The sequence below is a fragment of the Pleurodeles waltl genome, chromosome 5, assembly GCF_031143425.1.
Source record: "Pleurodeles waltl isolate 20211129_DDA chromosome 5, aPleWal1.hap1.20221129, whole genome shotgun sequence".
In the NCBI taxonomy this organism is placed as follows: domain Eukaryota; kingdom Metazoa; phylum Chordata; class Amphibia; order Caudata; family Salamandridae; genus Pleurodeles; species Pleurodeles waltl.
This window is the reverse complement of record NC_090444.1, coordinates 14,653,972-14,674,872: the sequence shown is the minus strand read 5'-3', so window position 1 is coordinate 14,674,872 and position 20,901 is coordinate 14,653,972. Positions and strand designations below refer to the sequence as shown.

Genomic DNA, 20,901 nt, shown 5'->3' with positions numbered 1-20,901 from the left:
TTGCTTTTGTGCAGAAAGGGACGCCTTCCGGCACAAAAAACAATCCACAGAGACACTATCCTCTTTCTATATGTGCCTCAGAATGCAGCACACATGGAAAGAGGAAAAACAGGGAGAAATAAAAATATTTCTCCTCGTTGCGCCACCCCTAGGGATGCGTAAGGTTGTGGCGCTGTCCCAGGCTGACATCACTGAGTAAATCTGGGGCAGTGTCAAAATCCATGGGTGCTGCATGGGAAAACCCACTGTAGCGCCGACAGAACACCTCTCTGATGCGGAGAAAAGTAACGCAGCGACTTGACTTGCTTTGCTTACCCCATATCTATGATGCCACGAAAGGCCACGCAAAGTGGCTTTGCATGGCCTCATAGATATGGCTGAGAGGCTCACGTAGCCGGAGCGTGAAAAAAGTGAAGTTGCAACGGCTCAAGCCTCTCGTAAATATGCCCCCGATCTCTTTTCAACATGCTAGCCTGTCACCCTGTGCTGGTCCCTTGTTATGTTTGCTCCACGATGCTTCCAGGAACAGCTGCCTGGCTTTGTTCGTTCATTCATTCATTCATTCATTGTCCAGTGCCTCTAAGTTCCCAAAACCCATACCTCAAGTCTTCTGGTCTCCACTCAGCTTGAGAGATGAGCTGCTCGGCTTCTTGAAGATGCATGAACTCTTTCGGAACTGCAGAAGGAAAAATAGGGGGGCTGTTAGGATTATTGTGTTTTCATCACTTTCAAAATACGAAACTGTAACAAACGTTGCAGATATATAAACCCTTTCCTAGATCATAGACATAGTTTGTGACATGGGAATGTGTCTGAGACCTGATGTCTGTTTCCCAAGCAGTGGATGTATGTGGGGGTTTCATCACAGCAATATCATACCAGGTGACACGGGACCTACATAGCCAACCCCAAAATGCTGCCATGGACCCAAAGAGCAATGCTGGACCTGCTGCCACGGGTCCCACGTGGGAGAGCCTCATTCTCTGCACAAGCCCCACGTAGAAATACCCGACCTCCTCGGTAGCACCACATCTACTCACGTATGTCCCACATATGTTCAGCTTACGCATGTCACTTATCAATACAACTGCAGCACCAGTGCAGCGCCACTCTCCTTGCCCCCCCAGCACCCCACTACCTCCACCATGTGTGCGCTATATTTAAAATATGGAGAACGATGGTGCAGGGCAGACGGCAATAGCATCAAAACCTTTGATGCTAGTGGCGTACTGTTCAGGGTTAGCACCAACATTTTGGCGCTAACCCTAAACAGTACATAGGGGCCCATTGTAACCAATGCTGTGCCCCCTTTTAACCTCTGATCTGAGCAGACGTTAAAAATGCTGAAAAAAATGGCTCAAAGAAATCTTTATGCCTGGCACAGGCATAAGGTGATGCAAGGGGTTACAAAGCGGTGCAATGCATGCGTTGTGCCACTTTGTAAATATGGTGCAGGGATTTTGACCTCGTTGGGTCACATTGGCGTGAAAAAAATTACACTAATGTGGACCAAGGAGGCGCTAGGCCGTTTGCAATCTGGGCCATTATGTTTATGTGTGCCCCCCCTAGTAATACCTGACCTGCTGGTCAGAGGTGCACCTAACAATGCCTGACACGCTGAGACATGATTTAGGGGGTCATTCTGACCCCGGTTGCCCCCCGCCTGGAGGGAACCGCCATTTGGCCGCCCCGTGGTCAAAAGACCGCTGGGGCCATTCTAACTTTCCCGCTGGGCCGGCGGGAAAGGGGCCTGCAACACTGAAGCCGGCTCCGAATGGAGCCGGCGGTGTTGCAGGTGTGCGACGGGTGCAGTTGCACCCTTCGCGCTTTTCACTGTCTGCTAGGCAAGTGCTGTTTTTGTATGGTAACCCCCACTTTTTGCTACAATTGCTGATGGTTATGATTCTAGTTTCGCACTGGAGTCAGTGGTCCAGACCCAAGTGACATTCGTCAATCGTATAGGCCACCATAGAAACAGCCAATCGAGTCACATAGGAAGGGAGGAGCCTTCCCTACGAACTTGATAGAAACAGACTATTTGAACAGACACACAAGCACAGAATAAACGCCGATGGTTGAAGCGAGAGGCTGCTTAGCGACACGAAAGCAATTTAGTGATACTACACGCAGCGCTTCAAACCAAATGTAAAAGTAATAATAATAAAAAATGTAACTGTAATTATGATGACATTTCTAGCTATCTGATGGCAGTTGTATGAATGACGGGCTAATTGAAGAAAGTTAGTCGAGCTGTCAAAATTCTTGTGAAAGGGATAACAATCATTTGGATACAAGTAAAAGGTCAGCTAAGAAGCATGTGCATGGTTAAATGAAATTACATTAAATAAGGAGTATAAAAAGAACAGAGGGTACACGAAAAGAGGTGGAATACGAGACATTGGAGCACAATGCATGTATTCACTGGGTGGTTAGTATAGTGTATAAAAAGAGCACTACCAAAATAAACTACTAATAGAACACAGATAAATAAGTGTACATGTTAATGAGTCCCTTGGGCATGGACGAGGAAGGAATCATGATTATAGGTGTTTTAGAGGTAATGGTGAACAGGGTTTGTAAGGACCATAGTGGCAATATCTGTTATGGCTCTGAGCTAATTAGAATTGGAGAGAAATATATTGCAAAATTGCATATATAGACACTGTTTCCGATGTCCTGAGAAGGCCAGAAGTTGAAAGGCCGAAACGCGTCGACTATCTACCTGAGGAGTGTTGCCTGAATTGTAGAATAAAGGAGATGATGAAAATGGAATAGTACCACATTTATCTATCAGGAACTAATATCCTAGAAAAGGCGGTACTGAATATCACTACCTCATTTAAAAGAGTTCGCGCCTGGAAAAGGTTTAGCAGCGGATACATTTAAGAACTGTCGATTGGAAACCATCAGTGCAAAAGACTTCCCAGAATTCTAAATGCCAAGTGGCATATGTATTATGGATAGAGATGTTCACAGTTATATGTGTAGATGTTTGTATATATTGTTTGTAAATAAGATGTGTGTTCTTCTTTTATGTTTAAGTTAATTATACAAATCAAGAGAGCTAGACAAAGAGAGACAAATACTAAAGAATAAAAAGAAGGAAAATAAGTAAATCCTTCCAGTGACTAAATGATAATTTCACAGTGAAATAAAATAGTATATATATATATATATTAATCACCTCTGAGTAGTTGTATCTGGTGTATCGTTATATGGTCCATATACAGCGGGGTTATAAGGGCTCCCCTAGATGGTATAGATGTTATTTTTGCATCCTCTGGTGCAAGGGTTCAGAAACAAAAAGCAAGTATAAAGCTTAGAGCTGAGGTACATGTTTAAGTGTACTGATAGATTGGTCTCTCTTTGTCTAACTCCGATTTTGCCCAGGTGAGCTATGACAGAGCCATATACAGTAAGCTATACTGAAGCACAAATAAATCAATTATTCGGACATCCCTCGCTCTTGAGTGGGAAACAACCAACATTAGTCCCTCTGAATGTGGATAAGATTGAAAAATTAAAACAGCTAAAAAATGAAAATATTAGAACCCATCTCCATGCACAGGTACTTTTGGAATATTTAAAAAACAACACAATTCCCGCGGGTCTGCAAGTTAGGAATATACCAGTCATTTTTGTCTTAGGTAAAACATATTTGCTACATTTTAGTGGAGTGGGTACGAAATGTTCTTGGGACTGGCTGGCACTTTCTATAGAAACAGCTTTGAGAATAAGTGAAGCAGAACGTAAAGAAATTGAATTCCTAGAACTAGAAATTGCTCAGGATCAAACAATTCAATATGTTAAACAACTATTAGAAGCAGCAAACAAAACCATATCTGACTTCAAAACACGCATGGTGAATCACAAAAGAACGAAAGTGGCTAGAGATATAAAGAATTTTAAAATAGAAGAAGTGTAGCCTTATTTGAAGAAAGATTTTTATAAATTCAATAACCCGAGCAATTTGAATTTACAATTTCAGACAAAGATCACAACGAAGATTTATCACTTCTTCGGATACATCTTCTGATTCTGAGCAAAAACATATGATAGGGTCAAGCTCTCAACCACAATTCTCCACAACTCAAACTTTTTTCAACAGAGAGGGACGCAGAGGAAGACGTGGTGGCACGAGAGGGAGATCTCAGTACCAAGAACAGGGCAGGGGTCATTTTTTAGAACAAGGAGAGTTTCGAACAAGGAAAAGAACGTACAGAAGATAGACAATAAGGGTAATCAGGCTAAGGATAGTATTCCTATATATAATCTGTCCAATTACAAACTTTCAGATACGGAATGCGCAATACTAAATAAAGGTCTCTCCTTTGTACCTGCTTAAATACAAGATCCAGTTGACTCAAAGACAGACATTTTACAGTTCTTGCGCACAGACTAAGAGCATTTTTTCGCGACCATTTGGAGGATTCAGTACCCACAACTGAAGAAGAAAACATGAGTGGACTGTTATTGAAATCTATGGCCCTCATTACAACCCTGGCGGTAAATCCGGCTTTCCGCCGTGCAGAAGACCACCAACATACCGCTGCGGCCGCGGAATTCCGCTACAGGTATTACGACCCACAGCTCAGTATCCGCCACAATACAGACACCCACACAAGTCCGCCACACCAAAGGTCAGTGATAAACTGGTGATACCAAAACCGACACGTCACGCCAACAGGAATACACCCACAGTATCACGACCCACGAATCAACGCAGCGGTCTTTCAACTGCAGTATTCCATTGGCAGTACACACCGCCGCGCTCAAAATACACACACATTTGCAAAACACAACCACATTGGACAATTTGAAATACACACACCTGATACACATACACACACCATACCCACACACCCAATCCAATATAAAGCACACACCCACATCACCCACAAGCCCTTACTACCAAAATTTTGAAAGAAGGCCAGAGAGAGAGAGACTACCTAAAACAACACCGGCATCCACATACACACAACACTATCACTTACACAACATCCATGCACCTAAAACAACACACACCAACACATCCCCTCACACATTACAACAGACACCACCTCACACATCAACCACACCACATTGTGGCACCTCAAAGACACCCCAGGTTCTCTGAGGAGGAGCTCAGGTTCATGGTGGAGGAAATTGTCCGGGTAGAGCCACAGCTATTCGGATCACAGGTGCAGCAGACATCCATTGCAAGGAAGATGTAGTTATGGCGCAGAATTGTCAACAGGGTTAACGCAGTGGGACAGCATCCAAGAACATGGGATGACATCAGGAAGAGGTGGAACGACCTACGGGGGAATGTACGTTCCGTGGTATCCAGACACCAGATTACTGTACAGAGGACTGGCGGTGGACCCCCACCTCCTCCCCCAAAACTAACAACATGGGAGGAGCAAGTCTTGGCAATTATGCATCCTGAGGGCCTCGCAGGAGTAGCAGGAGGACTAGACTCTGGTAAGACATACCTTTACTACTTTATCCCCCACACCCCACCTGCATACCATCACATTCCGCCACCCTTACCCTCACACCCATCACCCCAACAACCCACAGATACCCCACTAACACAACCCACACATCCCAACACCAAGCCCTGCATGTAACACCAATGCATGGACACCCATCACCAAAGCATGTCCAGTTCAGAGACTCACTCATGCCCCAAAATCACCAATCACACAAGGACCAAGCCAATAATGCAAGCACAGGAGTAGAGGGTTTACTCACCCATTGCACAAGATGGCACACACAGATACAATAACTATGCATGTACACCCCAACAGGACCCATACCCAACGTTACCGGACAGGAGGTGCCACACATATCCAGTCCCCCCACAGAAGAGACCCACAGTGATGACAGCATCTCTGCACTCCTGGATCAAGATGACCAGCCCGGCCCATCAGGGACCTCGGGACAGTCAGTTCCCCTGCCACAGTCACAGACCACCACAGAGCCTCCCACCTCAGGAAACACCAGCACAGCACCCCCTCAGCGGGCCCATCCCTCTGTCCCCAGGACAGGTCAATCAGCAGTGTGTCCACCACTACAGGGAACCCAGGCAACCCCACTAACACAGGATGATCAGGGACCTGGGGGCAGTGGCAGTGGGCACACGGTTCAGGGGACAGAGGCACAGGATAACAGGGAAGCTGGGAGGACTGCTGTGTGACAGGGGGAGGACAGGCCCAGGGAACCCACTCTCCACGAGGCACTCTCCAACATCATGGGAGCTTACCACCATTACCAGGAGACCATGGGCACAGTAATGACCAAGTTTCAGGAGACCCAGCGGCTGCAGGAGGAACACTACCTGGGGATCAGGGAGGACTTGAAGTCCATTAACACCACCCTGGTCACCATTGCAGGGGTGCTGGCAGACCTTCTCAACACCAGGAGGGAAACAGTGGCATACCAACGGGCCCCTGACACTAGCCTGGACGATGAACAGCCCTCCATGTCCGCCGGTGCTAGTGGACAGGAGGCACCGCCACAGGAACAACAGGACACCAGCACCGCACCCCCTGCAGATGGAGAACCACCTCACAAATGGTCCCTGAGATCCAGGAACATGACAGAAAACATTGCCAAGACCCCCACCAGGAAATAAAACCCCCCTGAATTTCCCAGGAGTATGAAACAATGGCTTGGGCAGGAAGGAGGTCACACCTCCCCCTTCCAAGCAGGCTAGTAAATTAGCACATCAAGGTGATGCGCATCAAATGCCCCAGTCACATTTGCTCTGAGAGAGGTGGAAAAATAGATAGTCAAGGAGGTGTATACCCCTAGAAGGATGGTCACATCTCCAGGCAGATCAGCCTGATCAGTACACCAACATTAGATTTCTGCTATCTTTAGGAGTGGCAGGATAGAGGGTTCTGGGTAAAAAAAAGTTAGCCACACTCCAGATGTGGTTACCTCAGGGGCAGACTAGCTGTAGGGACTAGCTGTCCATTGGTTACTAGCTCCCACACCCTTAACTCTCCTAAATCAAGGATTTAAGGGACCCCCCGACACCAGAACCTCAGTTCTGATAGACCTGAATCAAAGAGGGACTAAGTAGAGACCCAGGTCTACGACAAGAGGACTTTGCACACCAGCCAAAGCAAAAGAGGGAAACTCAGCATTTCTGACTGATGGACCTCTCTGGAAACCAGAAGCACCCTTAGACTCCCCTGGACTAGTGGCACTAGTCCCCTGCACTCTACAGGTAAAAACACTCACTGGATCTGAAGACTTGCTGGCCATCGGGCCCTCCATGGGGTTGCCCAAATCCAGATGGTGCATTGTGGGATTTGTAGTCCAGCCTGCCATGACGTTTCAGACTGCTACCTCACTCCCTAGGTCCCTGGTAAGTACTACAATAACAGGGATCACCCTGCAACCCTCAGCCGATGTCAGCAGTGATGTCACTGTTGCTCTTTTGCAGCCCACTCTTTGCAGCCCACTCTTGGGAGCCCAGTGTAAGCTGTAAAATCAGCACCACTGTGGCTTCCGTTCAGCGCCAAGGACAGCTAGGACACCTCTGCACTGGGCCTCTAGGGGCCAAGTAAAAAGGAACTGACAATAGTGGCCTGGTCCAGGGACCCACCTGACCTCTACCCCTCCTTCCCCCAAGGCTACAACGCAACTCAACTGTGCCTTTTCTCCCATTGACTGCAATGTTATAATTTCACTCTATTATTCACACTGATTTTCATTGCTTCAAAAATCTGTAACTGGTTATATGAATACTATTCCATTAGTGTTTACAATAAGATAAATATATACTTAATTCTTATAAATTGGTGTCAGATTTCTGTTGAGTCGTGTCAATTGTTTACCATCACTGTTGGTACTCTGGAATGCTTGACACAAGTTCCTCTGAGCAAAGCCTGACTGCTCTTTGCCACACTACCAGGACTGAGCTAAGGATCTATTAGTGTGAATCCAAGGACCATCTTTGGGGTACAGTGAGAGTATTACATGGTGAGGACTAACCCCATAACCATATAATACTCCACTTTCTTACAGCGACTGATTGAATTAATCGAAAAGGTGGGTGTAATGAAAACCAGACCAGTTCATTCAGCCAGTTAGTCAGAGCATACGTCTGTCACAACATAGGTTTTGGCGTACACTGTGTGAGAAAGTAGCCTCTTTCTAGCCTTGTTACCCCCACTTTTGGCCTGTTTGTGAGTGTATGTCAGGGTGTTTTCACTGTCTCACTGGGATCCTGCCAGCCAGGGCCCAGTGCTCATAGTGAAAACCCTATGTTTTCAGTATGTTTGTTATGTGTCACTGGGATCCTGCCAGTCAGGACCCCAGTGCTCATAAGTTTGTGGCCTATATGTATGTGTTCCCTGTGTGGTGCCTAACTGTCTCACTGAGGCTCTGCTAACCAGAACCTCAGTGGTTATGCTCTCTCATTTCTTTCTAAATTGTCACTAACAGGCTAGTGACCAATTTTACCAATTTACATTGGCTTACTGGAACACCCTTATAATTCCCTAGTATATGGTACTGAGGTACCCAGGGTATTGGGGTTCCAGGAGATCCCTATGGGCTGCAGCATTTCTTTTGCCACCCATAGGGAGCTCTGACAATTCTTACACAGGCCTGCCACTGCAGCCTGAGTGAAATAACGTCCACGTTATTTCACAGCCATTTTACACTGCACTTAAGTAACTTATAAGTCACCTATATGTCTAACCTTTACCTGGTAAAGGTTAGGTGCAAAGTTACTTAGTGTGAGGGCACCCTGGCACTAGCCAAGGTGCCCCCACATTGTTCAGAGCCAATTCCCTGAACTTTGTGAGTGCGGGGACACCATTACACGCGTGCACTACATATAGGTCACTACCTATATGTAGCTTCACAATGGTAACTCCGAATATGGCCATGTAACATGTCTATGATCATGGAATTGCCCCCTCTATGCCATCCTGGCATAGTTGGCACAATCCCATGATCCCAGTGGTCTGTAGCCCAGACCCTGGTACTGCCAAACTGCCCTTCCTGGGGTTTCACTGCAGCTGCTGCTGCCAACCCCTCAGACAGGCATCTGCCCTCCTGGGGTCCAGCCAGGCCTGGCCCAGGATGGCAGAACAAAGAACTTCCTCTGAGAGAGGGTGTGACACCCTCTCCCTTTGGAAAATGGTGTGAAGGCAGGGGAGGAGTAGCCTCCCCCAGCCTCTGGAAATGCTTTGTTGGGCACAGATGTGCCCAATTCTGCATAAGCCAGTCTACACCGGTTCAGGGGACCCCTTAGCCCTGCTCTGGCGCGAAACTGGACAAAGGAAAGGGGAGTGACCACTCCCCTGACCTGCACCTCCCCTGGGAGGTGTCCAGAGCTCCTCCAGTGTGCTCCAGACCTCTGCCATCTTGGAAACAGAGGTGCTGCTGGCACACTGGACTGCTCTGAGTGGCCAGTGCCACCAGGTGACGTCAGAGACTCCTTGTGATAGGCTCCTTCAGGTGTTGCTAGCCTATCCTCTCTCCTAAGTAGCCAAACCCTCTTTTCTGGCTATTTAGGGTCTCTGTCTCTGGGGAAACTTTAGATAACGAATGCAAGAGCTCATCAGAGTTCCTCTGCATCTCTCTCTTCACCTTCTGCCAAGGAATCGACTGCTGACCGCGCTGGAAGCCTGCAAAACTGCAACAAAGTAGCTAAGACGACTACTGCAACTCTGTAACGCTGATCCTGCCGCCTTCTCGACTGTTTTCCTGGTGGTGCATGCTGTGGGGGTAGTCTGCCTCCTCTCTGCACTAGAAGCTCAGAAGAAATCTCCCGTGGGTCGACGGAATCTTCCCCCTGCAACCGCAGGCACCAAAAAGCTGCATTACCGGTCCCTTGGGTCTCCTCTCAGCACAACGAGCGAGGTCCCTCGAATCCAGCAACTCTGTCCAAGTGACTCCCACAGTCCAGTGACTCTTCAGTCCAAGTTTGGTGGAGGTAAGTCCTTGCCTCACTTTGCTAGACTGCATTGCTGGGAACCGCGACTTTTGCAGCTACTCCAGCCCCTGTGCACTTCCGGTGGAAATCCTTTGTGCACAGCCAAGCCTGGGTCCACGGCACTCTAACCTGCATTGCACGACTTTCTAAGTTGGTCTCCGGCGACGTGGGACTCCTTTGTGTAACTTCGGGTGAGCACCGTTTCACGCATCCTCGTAGTGCCTGTTTCTGGCACTTCTCTGGGCGCTACCTGCTGCTGAGAGGGCTCCTTGTCTTGCTCGATGTCCCCTCTACCTCCTGGTGCAATTTGCGACATCCTGGTCCGTCCTGTGCCACAGCAGTTTCCAAAAACGTTAACCGCATGATTTGCAGCTAGCAAGGCTTGTTGGCGTTCTTTCGGCGGGAAAACACTTTTGCACGACTCTCCACGGCGAGAGGGATCCGTCCACCAAATGGGAAGTCTCTAGCCCTTTTCGTTCTTGCAGAAACCTAAGCTTCTTCTGTCCAGTAGAAGCTTCTTTGCACCCACAGCTGGCATTTCCGTGGCATATGCCCATCTTTGACTTGCTTGTGACTTTTGGACTTGGTCCCCTTGTTCCACAGGTACCCGAGATTGGAAATCCATCATTGTTGCATTGTTGGTTTGTGTCTTTCCTGCATTATTCCTCTATCACAACTTCTTTGTCCTTGGGGGAACTTTAGTGCACTTTGCACTCACTTTTCAGGGTCTTGGGGAGGGTTATTTTTCTAACTCTCACTATTTTCTAATAGTCCCAGCGACCCTCTACAAGGTCACATAGGTTTGGGGTCCATTCGTGGTTCGCATTCCACTTTTGGAGTATATGGTTTGTGTTGCCCCTATCCCTATGTGTCCCCATTGCATCCTATTGTAACTATACATTGTTTGCACTGTTTTCTAAGACTATACTGCATATTTTTGCTATTGTGTACATATATCTTGTGTATATTTCCTATCCTCTCACTGAGGGTACACTCTAAGATACTTTGGCATATTGTCATAAAAATAAAGTACCTTTATTTTTAGTATAACTGTGTATTGTGTTTTCTTATGATATTGTGCATATGACACTAAGTGGTACTGTAGTAGCTTCACACGTCTCCTAGTTCAGCCTAAGCTGCTCTGCTAAGCTACCATTATCTATCAGCCTAAGCTGCTAGACACCCTATACACTAATAAGGGATAACTGGGCCTGGTGCAAGGTGCAAGTACCCCTTGGTACTCACTACAAGCCAGTCCAGCCTCCTACACACTGCATAACAAAAATATTGAATTATTTGTGCACAATACTCATTCAGTGCTTACAAAGTGGCTCAGCTGAAGCATGCGCACTTAAATACTTACATTTCTATTCATGCAACCAGTTGCTCGCAGTCATGCAATAAGCATCTTTTGCGAGACACTGTTTGTGTTTAATGTACTTGCCCTGGTCTCTTTGGGTCATTGGATTTTCTTTAGTTAGTATTATGAGAACAGTACAGGAGCCACCAGGAGCGGAGCACCGCACATGCTGCTCGCCCTCTGCTGCCCCCAAGTGCTTGCACAATGATCCCCGTGCATGTCAGACCCTGGTGCCAGAGGCCTCTCTACCACAGTCACTACTCTTGAAGAGACACAGAGCTCAAGCAACCTTTGGCCACACATGGCACAAGGGACCAAAGGTATCATCAACATTTTGAGCCTCTGCAAATTCATAAAAAGTGATGCAAATCTACACTAAGTGAAAGTTTGTTATTTATTTTCCAGTGTAAAACATTCTTTTGGCTGGAAAGTTGTCAAAAATTATCGCAAGTTAGCACTTTGTTTTAATTATGTATCAAGAGGGTGGGACATGGTTGTTCCCATGCTACCTCCCATGGTTTTGGTGCAAAGATACCTGCTAACATTTGTAGACAGGGCTTTGTGCCAAAAAACAATTCCTCTTTGAGACAGGCATTGACTTGGAGAAATGTTTTTATGTCTCCAAACCTTGCAAATGTTGTATGTACTGTGAAGCACACATATAGGCCCTCATTATGAAGAAGGCGGACTGGACCGCCTTGCCGGCGGTGGCAGCATGGCGGTCCAGACCACCATATAATGAATGTGGCTGAACAACCACGTCTGAAACGCTGCCACCGCCAGGCTTCTGCCAACAGGCAGTCTGGCGGTGTTTCTGATCCGACTGGGCAGCGCTGCTTACAGCGCTGCCTGCTGGATAATGAGTCAGATTCCACACCGCCAGGGAAAGGCCAGCGGAATGAGTGACTCTGGGTCCCCCGGGAGCCCCCGCACTGCCCATGCACATGCACAGCCCCACCACACTGCTACATTGCCGCCGGCTCCATTTAGAGTCGGCGTCAATGTTCAGGCCCTGCATCCAGCTGGATCAGAGGGTGCAAACAATGTTTCCCCCCGCCGGCCCAGCCGGATGTTTATTATGTGGCCGGTGGGGTGTTCTGCATGCTGGCGGTCTTCTGTTGACCATTAACCCGCAGAGATCGTAATGACCCCCTGTAGGAAAGTACCATCTTTCTTGGCATGTTAACCCCAATTTTACATGTACATCAGTATGTTTTTGCCTGTCTCACTGGGATTTTGCTAGCCAGGACTCCAGTGCTCATAGTTTGAGGCCTGAATGTGTTACCTGTGTAGTGCCTAACTGTGTCACTGAGGCTCTGCTAATCAGAACCTCAGTGCTTATGCTCTCTCTGCTTTTAAATTGTAGGCTAGTGACTTCATTTACCAATTTCAATTGGCACACTGGATCACCCTTATAAGTCCCTAGTATATGGTACCTAGGTACCCAGGGCATTGGGGTTCCAGGAGATCCTTATGAATGGCAGCATTTCTTTTGCCACCCATAAGGAGCTCAGACAAACCCTTTCACAGGCCTGCCACTGCAGCCTGAGTGAAATAGGGCACACACTATTTTACAGCCATTTTCACTGCACTTAAGAAACTTATAAGTCACCTATATGTCTAACCTTCATTTACTGAAGATTAGGTGCAAAGTTACTAAGTGTGAGGGCACCCTTGCACTAGCAAAGGTACCCCCGTGCAGTTCAGGGTCAATTCCCCAGACTTTGTGAGTGCGGGGACGCCATTACACATGTGCACTACATATAGGTCAATACCTATATGTAGCTTCACAATGGTAACTCCGAATATGGCCATGTAAGGTGTCTGAGATCATGGAATTGTCCCCCATTCCAAATCTGGTATTGGGGAGACAATTCCATGCATCCTGGGGGTTCCACCATGGACCACCAGTCCTCCAAACCAGCTCTTTGAGGCTTGCACTGCAGCTACAGCTGCTGCCGCCTCACAGACAGGGTTGTGCCCTCCTGGGGACTGAGCAGCTCACTCCCAGGAAGGCAGAACAAAGCATTTCCTTTGGGTGGAGGGTATTACACCCTCTCCCTTTGGAAATAGGTGTAACAGGCTGGGAAGGGGTAGCCTCCCAGAGCCTCTGGAAATGCTTTGAAGGGCACAGATGGTGCCCTCCTTGCATAAGCCAGTCTACACCGGTTCAGGGATCCCCAGCCCCTGCTCTGGCGCGAAACTGGACAAAGGAAAGGGGAGTGAGCATTCCCCTGTCCATCACCACCCTAGGGGTGGTGCCCAGAGCTCCTCCAGTGTGTCCCAGACTTCAGCCATCTTGTTTTCCAAGGTGTGGGGACACTCTGGAGGCCTCTGAGTGGCCAGTGCCAGCAGGTGACTTCAGAGACCCGTCCTGATAGGTCCATACCTGATAAGGGAGCCAATCCCGCTCTAAGCGCTAATTATGGTCTCTCCTGTGGGTTTCTCTTCAGATTCTACTTGCATTTTTCAAGCAGGAATCCTCTGCAACTACTACTTCATCCTCTGACCTCGGATTGATTGCAGACTGCTCTAGGAAACGCTGTAACAGCAAAAAGTATCCAGAAGGGCTACTTTTACTCTGCAACTTCAGCTCCAGCCAGCAACTGCAACAGTTCCCATGGTGTGCACGCTCTGGGGACTCCCTGTCTTCACCCTGCACCAGAAGGACCGAAGAAGTCTCCAGTGGAGTGATGAAGTCACTTCCCTGCTCTTGCAGTCACTTCTAAGACGACGACCAGTTCTCTTGGACTCCTCATCTGGGGAGACGAGCATGCTCCTTGGAACACAGGTGGTGGACCGCTTTGACTCAGACTGTCCTAAGGTCCTGCTGTCCAAATTTGGAGGAGGTAAGAGCTTGCCTTCCCCGATTGCGACAGTACCTCTGTGCACTGCGTCATGTTCACCTCCTGAGGCCATTGTGCGCTTTTTGAAAGAATCCTTCATGCACAGTCTGGCCCAGGTCCCCAGCACACTATCCTGCGATGCTCAACCCGCTGAGTTGTCCTCCGGTGGCGTGGGAACTTCTTTTGTAGTGCTGCAACAACCGCAATTTGCACCTTCTTTGTCCCCGTGTCCTGGGACCTCCGTGGGTGCTGCCTGGTCATCTGTGGGTTCCCTCCAGTGTTGGGAGCCCCCTCTGCCTCCTCAGTCTGTGTTGAGGCCCCCAGGTCCCTCCTGGGTCCAGGCAGCGCCACTTTGATGCAAAACGCGACTTTGCTTGAACCAAAGCTTGTTGGACGAATCCAGTGTCGAAACTCGCATGCATCCAACATCTCTTTGTGGGACATCCATTGCATCATGCAGGAACCTGCAGCCATCTTCCTTTGGTGCATTTCTGCAGTCTTCGTCCGACCGGTGAACTCTTCTTTTACACCCTCTTCTAGGTTGGCAGGGGCTCCTGTCCTTCCTGGAACTTCTTCCGACTTCTGGACTTGTCCCCTCTCTTTGCAGGTCTTCAGGTCCAGGAATCCACCATTTGTTGTTTGCAGTCTTGCTTGGTTCTTCCAATAACTCTAATCACAACTTGTAGTATGTCCTAGGGAAACTTGCAGTACTTTATTCCTATTTTCCTGGGCTCTGGGGTGAGGTATTTTACTCACCTTTGTGGTTTTCTTACTCTCCCAGTGATTCTCTACACACTACACTTGTCTGGGGAAGAATTTGTGATTCGCATTCCACTTTCTTAGTATATGGTTTGTGTTGCCCCAGACCTATTTTCTCCTATTACATTCTATAGCATTTCATATTGTTTGCACTATCCTATGTCTAATTACTTACCTTATTTTGGTGTCTAGTGTATATATTGTGTATAATACTTACCTCCTGAAGGAGTATTTCCTCTAAGATATTTTTGGTACTGTGTCACCCAAATAAACTACCTTTATTTTTGGTAACACTGAGTATTGTCTTTACTTGTGTGTAAGTACTGTGTAACTATAAGTGGTATTGCAGGAGCTTTGCATGTCTCCTAGTTCAGCCTAAGCTGCTCTGCTATAGCTACCTTCTATCAGCCTAAGCTGCTAGAACACTACTACATTTCACTAATAAGGGATAACTGGACCTGGCACAAGGTTTAAGTGCCCAAGGTACCCATTACAAACCAGGCCAGCCTCCTACATGTATGGAGAAACATCTTGATCCCTGTGGGGCAGAACTTACATAGATCCTGAATTTCCTGGCTGAACTTGCTCAATCGGGTCTAGCTTATTGTAGTCAATTCCTTTAGATCAGCTGTTTCTGCTGGACATGTCTCCACTGATAACAAACCAGTAGGTGAACACCCGTGGGTATGTAAGTTAACGAAAGGCATTCGCCTTTCTAAACACCCAGAACCCAAATACTCTGGACTTTGGGACGTCAACTTAGTTTTAACTTTTCTCTCTCAATGGCAAGATAATCATTTCTTATCTCGAAAACAACTATCAGCTAAATTAGCTATTCTTTTATGCCTCATAACTGCAAAAGAGTCTGTGATGTTAGAGTCCTAGATTTGTCAGCTAGAGTCTTCACTCCAGACGGTGTTACGTTCTTAATATCCAGGAGGATTAAACTAATAGGTTAGTATCTTATCCTGCTTTCCCAGGCCATCCTAAATTATGTGTAGTCAGGTTTATCAAGGCATACGGAGACATGACATTGGATACCAGACCTGAAGGTGAGAATCGAGTTCTCATTGCATTATCAAAACCATTCAAATCGGTTTTATCTCCTTCCATTGCTAGATGGGTTAGATGGCTCATGACAGAGGCAGGTATAGACATTCATAGGTTTAGCAAACGTTCCACAAGAGGAGCAATGGCATCTAGAGCCTTTCAGCTAGGAGGTGGGCTAGAGGACATCATGAATTCAGCAGATTGGTCATCGGAATCCACTTTCAAAAAAATCTATTGTAAACCAATATTAGAAGCCGCAACTCTGGTTGTCAGTAAGCTTTAAACATGCATAATCCTCGCCTCCAGTCCTGACTTAGAATGAAAGATTTCCTAGCTAACGAGTAGGAAACTTTCAATTCTGTTAAGGACATGGAGGCGAGGATTATCCCACCCAGGCGCTTTTTTTATTAACTGCCTCTCCCTCCCATCGAGATATGTACCTTCAGTTACCAGTAAGTAATTCAATTATATTGTGCCATTTATTCATGAACTTAAATGTTCATTTACGTGCATATATTCTAATGTCAAATAAATAAGTCACTCTCTTTCAACATTATGGTTTTTATTGTAATATAACCTTTTAATTAAAGAATTGGATAACATGGTCTATAGTTTTCAATCTACGCAGGCAATAACCAAGGACTGGATTAGAATTGGGATCAACATTAACTTCCTCCAGTGAAGAAGAGGAAAAGCAAGGGACGTTATATCTATTTATATGATGGATTGTACTCTGATTGGACTATGTTTGCACTCTGATACCATGGGTTTCATGGGACATGTAGTCTTTACTTGTTTTTTTTGTTTTTTTGTTCTTTGAATCTGCTGTATTAAAAAGGGAAGAAAGTTATGCATACTCCTCACCTCTGTGTACTTAAAAAAATTAAAACTTTCATTCTTGTTAGGTAGGACATTTCTTCATTGTGCATTCCGAAAATCTAGAACATGCAGTACAAGGCCCGTTAGTGAGAGACACACAGTAGTCTCCAGGACGCATGCGCAAAACCTGCAAGGTCACTTTGACAATGCCTGTGAGGGGGGAGCTGGCGAATGACTTGCAAGAGTCCATCACGTGACATCCTTAGAATTACAGACTACACATAATTGGTCCGGAAGGGGGAAGTTGACCCTAGACTTCAACGGCAGCAATTGTAATTCTAACCCACAATTACTGAAGTAACACAAAAAATCTCTTAGTTATCATTGATCAAAAATTCTTCAAATCATACACTCAAATATAGGTGCTCCTAAAAGTGATACGGTGCATTGTGAGTGTTAGAAATGTGCGCAAGTGCTATAGAGTTCTATACCACTGACTGATATAGACATATGAGTGAAGCAGACAACACTCGAACATCAAAGTGTTGAAGTCCTTTGATTAAATCTCTTAAAAAATCAGTCCAATGTGCCAAATTGCTCATGTTTCGACCCAGATGTTGATTTAAATAAGAATCATTATTCTTGAAGAGACAGCAGTCGGCGCGCCACACTGAAGGTGAGGTACGTTTGTGCAACGACCAGCTCTACAGGACAATAGTTTCCTGATAGCTTACCCTGGAAGCCTGATAATTATTTTGCAAGCGGAGTCAGACGTTGGGTCTTCCCTACAGCAGTTGGTCTAGGTGCAATTCATTATGACACCCTGGACGTTTAAAGTTTGGGGCACTGCTTCAACACTATACATCTATCCAAAGATTCTTGATTTATGAGACACTTTCCAAGGAGTCTCCTTCAATTTAGTCTTGTCCCGATGATGACCCGTATTTAAATCAATGTCTGGGTCGAAACGTCAACAATTTGACACATTGGACTGTTTTTGTGACGAGATTTAATCAAAGGACTTGAACACTTTCACGTTTGAGTGTTGCCTGCTTCACTCAGATCTCTGTATAGCACTTGCGCATGTTTATTTTACTCAATCAATTACACTGCGCTATACGCTGTATCACTTTTAGGAGCACCTATGTAGAAGAATTTTTCATGAATTATAAAAGAAGAGATTTTTTTAGTTACTTTAGTAATTGTGGGTTAAAATTGCAATTGCTGCCATGGAAGTCTAGGGTCAAACTTTCCCCTTCAGGACCATTTATGTGTTGTCATTGATCTTACCCAGGTCCTAGGGTTACGGGATAGCCCCTTATATATTGCGCAATCCTTGGAATTACGTCAGTCATGCCCTTTACCTCCTTCATTGTAGTTGTTATCGGATGCTTCCACTTGCAGGATCCTTCCTCCCAAAGTCAACAGCAGTGGAAGAAGTTGGACCGCTAGGCACCTCAAAGCCATACCTGCAGCTGTTCATCTAACGCTGAAACATAAATAGAGAAACCGAGTCACCCCCAGATTATGGTATGATTGATTTACACAGCCAGAAAAAATATATATCAGAAGGAACCTGGCCTAAAAGAGCAGTAATAATGTTGGTTCCTGCTCAGAAGGACTGGCCAGAGAATGTGAGAAGTTCTCTTATCACACTGTGGTGCAGGAACAATCTTCGGAGAGTACGTGCTGCATTCAATGTTACATCACTAATGTCTTAGGGAAAGTGAAATATCCAAACGTTGCCCAAAGAACAAGTGTAGTAGATGAGCCAGCCACGTTTAGCAGGAGAGTGGTAAGTATCTTGTGCCATATTTACGAGAGGCTTGCGCCGTCAGACTGTCACTTTCTTTGACGCTCCAGGTACGTGAGCCTCTCAACCATATCTTTGAGGCCACGCAAAGCCACTTTGCGTGGCTTTGAATGGCTTCATATATATGGAGTAAGACAAAGTAGTGCAAGCCACTGAGTTGTCTCACCCTGTGCCAGGGAGGTGTTCCATGGGCGTTACAGTGGGTGTTCCCTAGCAAAACCTGTGGATTTTGACACTGCCCCGGATTAACTTAATCAGGTAAATGTGGGGCAGCATCCAAACCTTAAGACTCCTCAGAGCAGGGGTGACAAGAAGAAATATTTGAATGTCTCCTCTGTTTTTCCTCTTTCCATTTGTGCTCCATTCTGCAGCGCACACAAAGAGGAAAACGGCTCTCAGGATCGTTTATGTGCAGGAGGGAATCCTGCATACAACGCAGGCCCCTTGAACCAGGGTGCAAGGGTGCCTGCGTTGGTGCTAGGCGACAACTGCGCACCGACACAAGGGGAAAGGACAGGAATGCACCTAGGGCCAGATGTAGCAACTTTAAAATTTGCGAGGTGCAAAGTGCGAGTCCATGCGACTCGCACTTTGCACCTCGCAAATTGGTATGCAGTACGGTGTCTCAGACACCGACTGCAACTCGCTATGGGGTCGCAATGACCCACCTCATGAATATTCATGAGGTGGGTCGCAAATTGCGGCCCCATAGCGAGTAAAGGCACTCGCAAACATGGAGGCCTGCTGTAGTCAGCAGACCTCCATGTCCGTGACTGCTTTCAATAAAGCAGTTTTATTTTTTTTAAGTGTAGCCCGTTTTCCTTAAAGGAAAACGAGCTGCACTTAAAAAAAAACCGAAACCTTTAGTTTCGTTTTTTTTTCAGGGCAGGCAGTGGTCCCTTGGACCACTACCTGCCCTGAAAAAAATGTTTGGGGTCCATTCACAAACTGGAAGGGGTCCCATGGGGACCCCTTCCAGTTTGCGAGTGGGTTACCATCCACTTGAAGTGGATGGTAACTGCTATACGATTTGCGACCGCGTACGCGGTCGCACATGGTATTGCATCCCACTCAGACTCGCAAATAGGAAGGGAACACCCCTTCCTATTTGCGAGTCGGAAATGCATTTTGCGAGTTGGTCCCGACTCGCAAAATGCATTTCTGAATAGGAAACTGCGATTTGCGACTCGCAAACGGCAAATTTTGCCGTTTGCGAGTCGCAAACAGTTTCCTACATCTGGCCCCTTATGTCATAAATACGATGCATTCATGCCCTTTCACATCGGTGTCAGGCACCGCAACTAGAAGACTTGTACACTGCCCTACGCCAATTGATTGAAGACATGGCCCACGGTACGTAGTCCATTGTGCACTTAGGAGAAAGCTGACACAAATATATTACTAAAACATGGTGTGGTAGCACAATGTCACTTACAGGCCTTAGAAATGGCCACAAAAATTCATTGACCTGCAGTTTTACTGGAAAAACTATATTGCTGCCAAATGATGTCTGGAAATTGGGTTTTGGCATATATTTACCATTTGCACATCACCAAGTAAAGTGTCTTGATTCGTTTTTACCCTATTGGGATTATTTTATTCCACCACACTTCAAAATTACCAAAAAAAAGGCTTCATTTGTCCTTTCCTAACAGCAGCCATATTTTGAAATATTTGCACAGTTTATTTACAGGTAGTTACATTTTGTTGTGTGTTATACAAAATCTACATCCTACAGCATTTCATATCACATTTCTTGTACCCAGGCAAGATTGCCCGATAGATCTCTTTACAAAATCTTCTAATTTTGGAGTCAGAGAAAGAAAAGTAAACTCCAATCTCTATGTTGAAAGAATAAGCAGCAATTTGTCAGAAGACATAACCCCACATTTGACACCTGTCTTTGAACACACAGCAAATGAGGCAAGATAAAAACAAAAGTTAAAGGCATCTTTGTGGCCCACTCACCACCTGAACCCCAGCATTTGGACATGCTGCAGCCTCCCGCACCCTGACTTCCAGCACCTATGCAAGAAATAAGGAGAGAGCCCCACCAAGAGATGGAAGCGTGTGACAGATTTCAGGTGCACATATCCAACCTTTGCATGGCTGTGAAATGTCCTATCCACTGATGAGAGGGTAGTGAGAAGAGATATTCTAGCTTTGGATGGGTGTGAGATGCCCTAACCACCGATGGGAGTGAGATGAGATGTCCTACCTTGGATGGGTGTGAGATGCCCTAACCACCGATGGGAGTGAGATGAGATGTCCTACCTTGGATGGGTGTGAGATGCCCTAGCCACCGACAGGA

General features: G+C 46.4%; 1 protein-coding gene across 1 annotated transcript in view; it reads right to left on the bottom strand.

Annotated features, from left to right (window-relative positions):
- LOC138295278 (uncharacterized) overlaps window positions 1–18,259 on the bottom strand; it is a 77,557-nt gene extending 59,298 nt beyond the window's left edge. The window contains exons 1-2 of the mRNA XM_069233474.1: window positions 18,142–18,259; window positions 601–676 (exon numbers count right to left, since the gene is read on the bottom strand). Coding sequence (XP_069089575.1) covers window positions 601–676; window positions 18,142–18,244 — 179 coding nt within the window. The 5' untranslated portion in view covers window positions 18,245–18,259. The remainder of the gene's footprint in view (window positions 1–600; window positions 677–18,141) is intronic.
- Between the last annotated feature and the right edge of the window lie 2,642 nt (window positions 18,260–20,901).